The sequence below is a fragment of the Ceratotherium simum genome, chromosome 6 (assembly GCF_057802395.1).
Source record: "Ceratotherium simum simum isolate JZ-2026a chromosome 6, ASM5780239v1, whole genome shotgun sequence".
Classification (NCBI taxonomy): domain Eukaryota; kingdom Metazoa; phylum Chordata; class Mammalia; order Perissodactyla; family Rhinocerotidae; genus Ceratotherium; species Ceratotherium simum.
The window spans coordinates 29295053-29307283 of record NC_141905.1 but is presented as its reverse complement, the minus strand read 5'-3'; the positions used below and the strand labels follow the sequence as shown (position 1 = coordinate 29307283).

Genomic DNA, 12231 nt, shown 5'->3' with positions numbered 1-12231 from the left:
GAAGGTGTTTACTGAATGAATGAATGATTCCTTGTAAACCAACCATTCCAAACTGGCTGGGAATTCTTTTGCTTATGAATATCTACTTCTTTAAAAACTTGCATTTTTCTTAGATTAGGGTTCCACATTTTTCTGAAATATTTCCTTTTTTCTACCAAAAAGGAGAGAGAGAAAGTAAGAAAGAAGAAAAATACCCTATCTCCTGCTGTCTCAGATGCCCCCAGCCCCAGTCAGCCGGGTGGGGAGTGAATGGTCCTCTGAAGGTAACTCCCTGATCTTTCCTGGGACAGAAAGACAAACACATCAGGTCACCCCAACTCTTTTCTTCCCACTTCACTAAAGGGTGATTTCCAGAGGGTGTCATCTATCCCCAGCTCTCCGCCTAACCGCCCTGACCTGGTGTCTTTAAGGCTCCCACCAAGTGGCTGGAGCTTGGAGGATTGGAAGAAAGGGCCAGTGTTCAGGCCATGAAAGCCCCAGCAGCTAAGAGACTATTCTATTTTGCAGTAGTCTTTAAGATATCTCCTAATCTGAGTCCTCTAATTTATTTTTTATCCATAAATTTGTCTCCAGAGGTTGTTCTGCTATCTGGAAAATGGGGGTGGGGTGCAGGGATTGAATTCTAGTCCTTTCCGATTCTAGGTCTTGGTTTGCCAAGATGGCCCACGGGTCAGCCTTGTTTTAAAAAACGGGAGTGGGGATGGGGGTAGCGGTGGCCTGACCTCTCCGGCAAGTGTCATCTGTCACGCGCAAGCCTGCCCCGAGGCGAGGCCCGCCTGTGGGATCTGGTTAGGCTGCTGCCCGCCCAGGGCGGGAGCGGCTGATGTAAGTTCGGTTCCCTCTTCCATCAGGATCCCCGTGTCCCTGATTGATAAACCTTTAAAGAAATAAAGGTCGAGTTCGTCCGAACCTCCTCCCACCCTCAGCAGTTACTATCTGTCTCGGAGCACCGCCGTCAGGCCAGATTTCCTGTGGCCCCGCCTGAATGACGAAACAGGGGGTGGCCATTGCCCTCGCGGGCTTTTCCGGAGGCCTAGGTCCTCGGTCCTGATGCAACTCCCCGGGTGTTTTACAACAAAGCGCTTTGGGCGGAGGGATGCTAGGACCCGGCGGACGCCCAGAGGCTCCCGGCCGCAGCGGCGGCGGAGGCACCACCGCGCGGCGGATCTTCTGTCGGGCCAGCGGATCTTCTGTCGGGCCAGCGGGTGGGTCAGTGTGTCCATCTGATATAGGGCCCAGTTCTCAGCCCCAGGACCAGGCGCTAGGAACCCAAGCCCATCAACACTCCTCTAAGCAACCTCCCCTTGGGAGCAACTGTGGGGTGGGAGTGGGCACAGTTTGGGGGTCAGGCTCATATGGGGAGCAGGGGCCCCCCATCAACCCATCCCCAGGGGCTATAGAGTAACAAGCGGGTGGGGCCGCGGGGAAGGCGGGGCTCGGTGCCCGAAGCTGCCCAGTCTTTGGACCCCACCCCCACATCCCGACCCTCGCAAAGCAGGGTTAGCGTGGGATACGTGCGCGAGGTCTGGCCGGGTTAACGACTGCTCCCCGAGCTGCCGTCCCAGGGGCATCCACCCGTGCGCCCAGTTGTGCCCGTAGCTCGCAGACTCCCAGATGCTGGGGGCAACCGTTTTCCTTGCCCGCCGCCCCCTCAAGTTCCCCTGCCTCTCCCTCAGCGCGGTCAGGGGCTACCCCCTCCCCCAGCAACACGACCCTATAATAAACACGTCTTTCCTGGATCCTCCCCTGCCGCGAGCGCCCTCGGGGACCTTGGCAGCTGCAGCCGCCGCGGATCCCTTCCAGAAAGGGGGCGTGGCCGCGGCTCGGGGTACGGCCCGGAGCGTTCCGGGGTTCAGCGGGGGCGGGGCCAGACCGCTGTCACCGGGCAGGAGAGAACGTTGCGAACGTGCGCCCGAAGCCCATTGGCCGAGGCGGGCCACACCCCCGGGCCTGGATAGGGCCGCGGCGCCGAGCGGGCGTGGCCTCCCGCGTTAGTCCTTATAGGCCTCTCCGCGCTGGTGCTAGGGACCGCGGCAGGCCGAGGGGGAGGTGCGGGTGGGTAGAAGGGACAGGTCTGGGCAGCGCTCGGGGTTTGGCACCAATTCGCGCATCCATTCAAGCGGCAGTACGCACTGTCCCAGCAGTTCTCGCTGACCGCGCTAGCTGGTGAGTGTCCTTTCTGTGTGTGCTGATCCCTGCGCCGGGAGGCCTCAGCCGTGCGGGTCCTAGCGCTCGAAGTCTGGTCCAGCCCCCAGACTAACGCCCCGTGGGTGTCCTTCTTGTCTTACAGCGTTTTCTGCGCTCCCACATCCTGAGGTCATCTGCAAACGTCCTGGCGTTCGTCCTCACCATGCCTAGCCTTTGGGATCGCTTCTCATCGTCGTCCTCCTCTTCGTCCTCGTCCCGAACTCCCACCCCAGATCAGCCGCCGCGCTCAGCCTGGGGGTCGGCGGCCCGAGGAGAGGGGCTCGGCCGCTGCGCGAGCCTGGAGAGCTCGGACTGCGAGTCCCTGGACAGCAGCAACAGTGGCTTTGGGCCAGAGGAAGGTAAGCCGTGGGCGGGGGCCAGACGCGACTCGAGGGGCCGAGGAGGTGGGAAAGCGCCGCGCTGGAAGGAGTCAAAGCCACCTTGGCTTCCTATCCGTTCAGAAGCCAGATTGCGAAGGAGTGGGGAGGAGAGTGGGGGAGGGGGATTAGGATAGGGTACGCTTGTGGGGCGGAAACTGAGGCACGGAGTGGGAAGGAGTGCTGATTTTTTAGCGAAACAGCACGTCCCCCTTTTGGATCTGCTCTTATACCCCTCCCCCGTGTGCTCTCCCTTCCAGACTCGGCATACCTGGATGGGGTGTCTCTGCCCGACTTCGAGCTGCTCAGCGACCCCGAGGATGAGCACCTGTGTGCTAACCTGATGCAGCTGCTGCAGGAGAGCCTGGCCCAGGCCCGGCTGGGCTCGCGGCGCCCCGCTCGCTTGCTGATGCCTGGCCAGCTGGTGAGCCAGGTGGGCAAAGAACTACTGCGCCTAGCCTACAGCGAGCCGTGCGGTCTGCGGGGGGCGCTGCTGGACGTCTGCGTAGAGCAGGGCAAGAGCTGCCACAGCGTGGGTCAGCTGGCCCTTGACCCCAGCCTGGTGCCCACCTTTCAGCTGACCCTCGTGCTGCGCCTGGACTCACGCCTCTGGCCCAAAATCCAGGGTCTGTTTAGCTCCGCCAACTCTCCTTTCGTCCCTGGCTTCAGCCAGTCCCTGACGCTGAGCACGGGCTTCCGAGTCATCAAGAAGAAGCTGTACAGCTCCGAGCAGCTGCTCATTGAGGAGTGTTGAACTTGGGCCTTGGGGGCCGACACTGCCCCCACGGCAGAGACGACTGAACTTTTGGGATGGACGTTGGCAGGCAGGAGCTGAAGAACTGATGCCTGTCGTTAGAAAACTGACAACAGCCACCTGAGGGGAGGAAGGTCTAGGTGAGGGGAACATAGTGTTTCCTAGGAAGTTCACTGAGGCGTGTGCAGATGGCTCCCGTGAGTGGCACACGCCCCTCAGTACTGTAGCATGAAACAAAGGCTTAGGGGTCTACCAGGCTTCTGGCTGGATGTGTATGTAGCATGTACCTTATTATTTTTATTGTTACTGACAGTTAAGACAACAGTGATGTGACAGCCGGAGAGCAGCTGGGCTGCACCGGGCTCTGCAAGGGGTGTTGTGCTCATGGGAGCCGGTCCTGGTGGGAGGGCGGAGGTCGTTGAGGTGATTTGTGTATCTAGTGGTCTGAAGGGGCCAAATGTGTTTGTTCTTTGTTTTTGTATCTTTTGTTTTTTTTGATCAGAGCTTCACTACTGACCTGTTCTAGGCAGCTATCTTACAGACGCATGAATGTAAGAGTATGAAGGGGCGGGTGTTGGGATCACTTAGGGATCTTTGACACTTGAAGAAAAAATACATCTGGGAGCTGCGTTTGGCCCATCCCTGGCTGTGTACTGAAGAGTTGAGCTGTGAGGGGATTGGGCTGATGGGGTGGGGGCTGGAACCCCTCCCCCAGAGGAGTGCCATCTGGGTCTTCCATCTAGAACTGTTTACATGAAGATACTCGCTGTTCATGAATACACTTGATGTTCAAGTATTAAGACCTATGCAATATTTTTTACTTTTCTAATAAAAAAAATGTTTGTTAAATGGTTGAGTCTCTCATCAGTGCCATGAAATAAAAGGGAGGGGGATGGGTGCTGGTAAAAGGTAGGTTTCATTGGACTCAGGTCTACCTGTGTGTTTCTCTATCCCTTCCTGGGGCTGTCTGCCAGCCTGGTAATGGAGGTATGTGGACCGTGTGCCATCTGTGCCAAAACCCTGGCTCCCTTGGCTCTGTGCTGACTGCAGCTGCCAGGGGAAAGCGCTAGAAATCGCTGGAAGGTGAGGGGTGAGTCAGACCTCCCACAGATCCAGAGTCTCAGTAGGGAGAGCTCACCTGGCTGCCCTGGTTAGAAGGCCCAGGTTAAGGGCCCCCTGAGCCCGAGGTCAATATAGACACTGAAGGACTGCAAGAGACTTTGAAAGTCCGAGTTCTATATGTTCTACCCTCAGGAAAATTACAAATTTTATCTCTGCATATGAAAAGACTAGGGAGCAGGAGCACCAAGACAAAGATGACTTAGTTCAAGCCTCTTACTGGGTAAGGAACCTAGGGCTCAGAGAGCGGCATGGCCTGCCACTGGGAGGAGGTGTGGCCCAGGCAGGTGCAGAAAGCACCACAGGCGTGTGGAGGGGAAGGAAGGAAGGCGGAGTGGTGAGGGCTTAGAGAGCAAGGGGATTGCAGGCCTGTCTTCATGAATCTCGGGGTGACCTGGACTCATTACACTCTCTGGGCCCCAGTTTCCTTATCAACGAAGTTGGGGTTGGGCCAGATGTGGGCCAAGGCCCTTTCCACTTCTCCCTGTGAGTGGCGGGCCGTCCTCCCACACTGGCCTCTGGAGAGTTGTTATCTCTCTCGTTCTCTTCCTGGTCCCAGACAGGCCTTGTTTGCCCAACTGTAAAAGAGTAATCCTTCCACTGGAGTGTGTAGTCAAATCTCTTGGGGGCTGTGGTTAAAACAGATCCCTTGGCCCCAGGTGGAGATTCTGACTAAGTGCGTCTGGGGCAGGCCCCCAGGAATCTGCATTTTCACCAGGGATTCTCACACAGGGTCCTCAACTTTGGGATGTTTAAAAGACATGCATCTCTTTGGTAGAACTGTCTTGTTCCCCAAAGTGAATGAAGTTGGGTTAGAACTAGATTTTAACATGGTGATAACAAACGAGAAGGTGCCCAGAGCAGTCTCAGGAGAGCCCTCATACCCATTTTCTTGTCACGTCCCCCTAACAGCCACCCTGTGAGGAGTGGTGGGTGGGACAGGGGGTTGTAATGCTTCACAGATTAGTAAACAGAGGCCGAGCCCTTGAACGATTGTCTTCTGACCATGGCTCACCTTGTCCCCTCTCAGCCCCTCAGGATGGAGTGAAGCAGGCTCAGCACCTGGGCGGTGTCTGAGGGGCACTTTCTCAGGACTAGAGTTCGGTGCCAATGCTCATGGCTGTGCTTCCCTGGCCCCAAAAGAGGAGCAAGGAAAGCAATCGTGTCTAGCTCCGGACCAGAGAGTTTTGTTGGTATTTGGGGGCAAGAGCTGGATGGCGTGGTAACCTCTAAGCCTTCTCCAAGACCAGGAGGCAGCAGGCACTCTCGGCTCCTTTTCTTTCTTTCTTTCTTTTTTTTTTTTTTTAATGAGGAAGATCAGCCCTGAGCTAACATCCACGCTAATCCTCCTCTTTTTTTGCTGAGGAAGATCGGCTCTGAGCTAACATCTATTGCCAATCCTCCTCCTTTTTTTTTCCCTCCAAAGCCCCAGTGGATAGTTGTATGTCATAGCTGCACATCCTTCTAGTTGCTGTATGTGGGACGTGGCCTCAGCATGGCCGGAGAAGCGGTGTGTCGGTGCGCGCCCGGGATCCGAACCCGGGCTGCCAGTAGCAGAGAGCGCGCACTTAAACGCTAAGCCACGGGGCCCGCCCTCTGCTCTTTTTCTTCCGTGGTCCGACTGAGGCCAGAGGAAAGCTTGGGTTCCCAAGAAAGCTGAGCTAAGACACCCTCTCCTGAAGCCAGACTGGCTTTCCTCATCCTCTCAAGGCTTGAAAATCCCCCCAAGCAGGACAAAAGGGCCCCCGGTAGCAGCCCTGTAGCTTGGGTTTCACTATAAGGGGAAAATACTTCCTAAGGCCCAAGTCAGTTCTGAGTCCTCAGGCCTCCCAAGATGCAACGGGGAGCTTTGCCCCAGGTGTTGAGCTCTTGAAGAAAAGATGGGGCAGGCTTCTTTGGAAGATGCTTTCAGAAATCATTCTATTTGGCCTTTAAAATTTGCATTGATTACCACCCTTTGTATAAGATTCCCTCCCTTGTTTCTATTTCCCACCTCATCAGGCTACTACTCTAGAACCTGCAATAGCTCCCTGTTGTCAGATTCCACTGTCTGCCCTTCAAAACCTTTGGCATTGGGCCCTATTCGCCCCACCCAGGCTGACTTTTTTGGTACAGGTCAGTATGGCCTGCCCCCTTCTCTAGCCCCAGACTCTGCTAATTCCAGTGCTCTCTACCAATGATGTGATCCCTCTGTCTTACCTACAGACCCTGCCCTTCCTTTAAGGCACAGAGCAAGTTCTAGCCCTTTTATGGCTCCCGTCTGCCTACCCCTGCCTCATCCTTCTCAATTGCGTGTTGAAAACTTGCAATTTTCTAATCTCATTGTATGCACTTGTTTTGTATCTTCCCAGTTCTGTGGGATACCCCTGGGTTCCCCTCAGGCCTCGCTGTCCCCCCCTCCCTTGGCTCAGACAACACAAAATTCCCCCACCAGCCTCAGACTCTCAGGCTGAGAGAGGAGGGCAGGGTAGAAACATTTAGGTTTTTCTTATTGTGCCTGCTGCCTAATTTAGAGGAATATTTAAGGCTGAGGTCCTGGAAGGGAGATAGTGTCCTTAGTGGTTAAGGCCACCATGCATTAAAGTTAGTGAAATCTGGGTTTGAATCCTGGCTTAGACATTTCTTAGTCGATGACCTTGAGCAAGTCAATTTACCTCTCAAATTTTCAGTTTCCCCATCTGTAAAATGGGATAAGGGTGAGGAAATTGTGTATAAAAAGACATAACTGAGGTCCAGCATTGGCAGAGGAAGCCAGTGGCCAGGCAAGAGGTGGGGGCCTGAGCTGTGGCAGGGCTGGCTACAGAGCAAGCACCCTGTAATAGGGACTTCCTTCCCTTCCGGTCCCGCTTTCCTCTGACACCTTTTCAAAAGCCACCATCCTAACAGCAGTCATGTCAACATATAACCTCAATAAATTCTTGTACAAAATTTCATTTTGGGGGACTATGCTCAGACAGCTTCACTTCTAAGCTGTATTCTTCTAAGCCTGGCACATATTAAGCCCCCTATATAAAGCTCCTTTAATTCCACCTCATGCTTCAGAAGGAAATGCAAAGGCCCAGAGGGGCTCTGTGAGCTGCGCTGCAGGGCTAAGACGGCAAGTGTGGCCGCCTACCTCCAGGGCCTTCCACTCAATCCCCCGAGCCCTCCTGGTTCCCAGGCCGGGGTGTCCAGGTCAGCCACATCCTGCTTTTGCTGCTGGAGGTGGCCAAATGCTGCTGGGCAGCCCAGCAGAAGGCTAAGGAAACACGAGGCATAGAAACCAGGTCCAGTGAATAGATCATTACAGGACTCTGTAATTATCCTGGAAGGGGGGATCTTTATGAAGGAATCACAAATTAGAAAACAGCCCATTAAACCCAGGCACATCCATGCAGGGGCCCAGATGAAGAGTCTCCATCTTAATCCCAACCATGGCAGCTGCGTGGAAACACCTGTGGCCATGTGGCACTGATGGTTCTGAAAGCAGATACTGATGGGGTGTCACTTGATTACTGCATTCATTTATTCAACTTATACAACTTATATATAATTAAAAGGGTCCGTGGGGGCTGCAAGAGAAAGCCAAAATAAGCGGGAACCCTTAAGAGGCCGATCTCAAAACTCTTTCTCTCTTTCACGCATACACACACCCCCGCACACACTCACAAATAATCACACAAACATTTACAAGCAAAACTGTGGGGCATAAGGAGAAGAGAAAATGGGCACACACTCAATTTTCCCTAACTCTAACTTTTTGGGAAAGAATATCCAACAATATAGAATAATTAAAAGTATATAAGATGAAACCAATTAAACTGTATATTTAAAATTGGTGAATTTTATTAAAGGTAAATTATACCTTAATACCTGAATTTTCTTAAAGTATAGATACACAAAAGTTAACTCAAAGTGGATCATAGACCTATATGGAAGAACTAAACTATAAAACTCTTAGAAGAAAATACAGGAGTAAATCTTCATGATCTTGGATTAGGCAATGATTTCTTAGACATGACACCAAAAGTACAAGTGATAAAAGAGAAGATCACCAAGTTGGGCTTTATACAAATTTCATACCACCAGAATGGCTATAATCAAAGAGACACACAATAACAAGTATTGGCAAGGATGTGGAGAAACTGGAATCCTCATACATTGCTGGAGGGATTGTAAAATGGTACAGCCACTTTGGAAAACAGTTTGGCAGTTCCTCATAATGTTAAAACATAGAATTACCATATGACCCAGCAATTCTACTTCTAGGTATATATCCAAGTGGAATGAAAACATACGTCCACACAAAAACTTACATATGAATGTTCATAGCAGCATTCTTCATAATATCAAAGCGGAAACAACCCAAAAGTCCATCAACAGATAAATGGGTAAACAACATGTGGTATATCCATACAATAGAATATTATTCATCAATAAAAAGAAATGAAGTACTGATACATACTACAACATGGATGGGCCTCAAAAACATTACACTAAGTGAAAGAAGCAAGTCACACAAGACCACATATTGTATGATTCCATTTATATGAAATGTCCAGAATAAGCAAATCATAGAGATAGAAAGTAGAATAGTGGTTGCTTATGCCTGGGGGTCTGAGGGGAGATGGGGGTGACTGCTAATAGGTACAGAGTTTCTTTTTGGGGTGATGAAAATATTCTAAAATGGATTGTGGTGATGGTTGAATAACTCTGTGAATACACTAAAAATCATTGAATTGTACACTTTACATGAGTGAAATTTATAGTATGTAAATTATATCACTAAAGCTAGTTTTTTTAAGCACACATTTTTCAAAATTCATAGAATTGAACACCTAAAAAAGGGTACATTTTGCTATATGCAAATTATACCTCAATTAAAAAAAATTTTAACATGCACAAAAGAGTATATAAAATGAGCTCTAGAAGTTTTAAAACATAAATTATCGTTCCATAATTATGGTTCTGTTTAGTGTCAATATGGTAAATTTTTCACTAAGAAAAGGGAAGCAAAGAGAAGGCATGAGCATTTTGGTTCAAATTTTATTTATTGTCTGTCTCTGCCAATAGAAGGTCAGTCCACATTTTTTGTGTGCTTAAAATATTGTCTGGCTCATAGAGAATGCTCAGTGAACATGTCTGGAAGAAAGGAAGAATGTAGAGACCCATGACATCTCAAATCCGCCATCTTCTCTCAAGGCCCATTGGGCCTTTTTTCTTCTTATTGTGGTAAAATACACATAACATAAGGGGCCGGCCCCCTGGCATGGCAGTTAAGTGCGCGTGCTCTGCTTTGGCGCCCTGGGGTTCTCAGGTTCAGGTCCCCAGGCGCGCACCCGCAGCACCACTTGTCAGGCCATGCTGTGGCGGCGTCCCATATAAAGTAGAGGAAGGAGGGCACGGATGTTACCCCAGGGCCAGTCTTCCTCGGCAAAAAGAGGAGGATTGGCAACAGATGTTAGCTCAGGGCTGATCTTCCTCACACACACACACACACATACACACACACACAAATAATATAAAATTTACCATCTTAACCATTTTTAAGTGTACATTTCAATAGTGCTAAATACATTCACATTGTCGTGCAACCAATCTCCAGAACGTTTTCATCTTGCAAAATAGAAACTTTATTTAAACATAATTCCCTACTTCCTCCTTGCCTCAGCCCCTGGCAACCACCACTCTACTTTGTGTTTCTATAAATTTGACTATTCTAGGTACCTCATATAAGTGGAATCATACAATATTAGTCTTACTGTGCCTGGCTTACTTCACTTAGCACAATGTCTTCAAGGTTCATCCATGTTGTAGCATGTGTCAGAATTTTCTTCCTTTTTAAGGCTGAATAATATTCCATTGTATGTATATACCATATTTTGCTTATCTATTCATCCATGGATAGATACTTGGGTTGCTTCCATCTTGTGGCTATTGTGAATAATGCTGCTATGAACATGGGTGTGCAAATATCTCTTCAAGACCCTGCTTTCACTTCTTTTGGGTATATAACCAAAAGTGGAATTGCTGGATCCTATGATAACCCTATTTTTAATTTTGTGAGTAACCACCAAACTGTTTTCCACCGTGGCTGCCCCATTTTACATTCCCACCAACAGTGCACAACACTTCCAAGCATTTTTATGCTTCTCCATATCCCGGTCCAACTCCAAATACCCCAACACTCAAGTCCCGCTGCACCCATGACTACTGTGTGGTCAGTGGTGAAGGGCTGGATGAGGGCTATGGATCTGCAGTACTCTGTGATGTTCTAGGAGGTCGGAGGAGAGAGGGATATCAGCCAGAAAGGGTGAGGACAGGTTCCCAGAGGAGGAAGGATGAGACTTCAGCCCTGAGGATGTGAGGGAAGCTCTCCACGTTCTCCCACTAGCCTCCCCCAGCACATTCCCATGCCCTGTCGGAGCCCCGCTGGGGCCTAGTCTGAGGGCTGGGGACAGAGAAGTGGAGCTGATTTAGGCTGGTACATCTCAGAGGACAGGAGAGGAGCCACTGTCCTCTGTCCCTGGGGAGGAGGGCTGAGGATTGGGGCACCTGTCCCAGTGGCCCCCACCCCATTCTGGACCTCCAAAAATTTTGGTTGACTTTTGCTATCATTGATTGAGCGAATATATGACAGATCTGTGACTTCAGTAACAACGTCAAGTGAATTTGTATTTTATTCATCATAATTGCATCTACATACATTTAAAAAGCAGCGGGACAAATACAGGCCAGACATGCTGTGGATACAGTCTATAGACAATAGGGGACAGGCCTCATTGGAACCTGCCTGCCCAGGTGATAATGTCAACCCCTCATTCAAGCTGGCCCAGAGGTCAGCTGCTGGCAGAATGGGGCTATGAGGAGGCACAGGCTCAGGCTGGAGAGGATACGTTGCTCATGTTTATAGAACGCTTTACATCTTTAACTCAACATATCACGAATCCTATGAAGTAGGTACTGTTATTATTATTCCCATTTTATAGATGAAGAAACCCAGGAACATGAGCCGATGGAAGGAGCTTGGCCTGGGAGTGGGGAGACCTGCAGTCTGGTATGATTTTGCCACTGACCGTTTCTTCCTCTTTTTCATTTCCTCAGTTTCTTCATCTTTGAACGGAGGGGGTGGGACTGGACGACATCAAGAGCGATTCTTTGAGGCAAAGCTCAGCCGCCAGCTGCTGCCGAGGCTGCTTATCCCCAGCCCCGCCCATCACTGCTCCCTGGGTTCAAGCCTGGGGTGGGGTGGGGGTGGGGGCCGGGAGGAAGAACAGAGCCGCCTTGCAGGTCACTGGGCAAATGCTTGACTGCTTTCTGGGGCGAGTCCAAGTCTGGAAAGAGAACGTTAAGAAGAAATTTCCATGGCCCTTCCCCCAGTCAGGGATTTTCCACTCTGCCTGGGCAGACATGCCTCTGGCAATCCATAGGTGCGATTGAATGGCTCAGCTCAGTGCCAGGAGGAGTGTAAGGCTTGGTTCTGGTTCCTGCTCCAGGAAAAGGAGCGAGTTTGTTGGGGAGGCACAATTGCCCTAGAAAGACAAAAGGGTGGGGGTGTGAAAACCAGGATGGTGTAGAACAAAGTATTCAGTCTAGAAGAACCCGACAGAGAGAACAGTGGGGACAGGAACCATCAGGGAAAACTTCCTAGAATAGGGGACCTGAGCTGGAGGGGCAGGGAGGCAGGAGGTTTGTGAAGGCAGACAGGAGCAAGCAGAACAGATGAGAAGGGGAATAATGTGGACCCGTGTTACAAAGGTTGCGATGAACATGGGGACAGTGCAGTGGCCAGGAGAGAGCTGGATGCAAGAAGTG

General features: G+C 50.8%; 1 protein-coding gene across 1 annotated transcript; it reads left to right on the top strand.

The window, feature by feature from the left end:
• The first annotated feature begins 2023 nt into the window (after nt 1-2023).
• DDIT4 (DNA damage inducible transcript 4) lies at nt 2024-4167 on the top strand. Its single transcript, XM_004426999.3, has 3 exons — nt 2024-2166; nt 2291-2546; nt 2825-4167. The coding sequence occupies exons 2-3, from the start codon at nt 2351-2353 to the stop codon at nt 3316-3318; spliced, it is 690 nt and encodes a 229-aa protein (XP_004427056.1). The 5' UTR covers nt 2024-2166; nt 2291-2350; the 3' UTR covers nt 3319-4167.
• The last annotated feature ends 8064 nt before the right edge of the window (nt 4168-12231 follow it).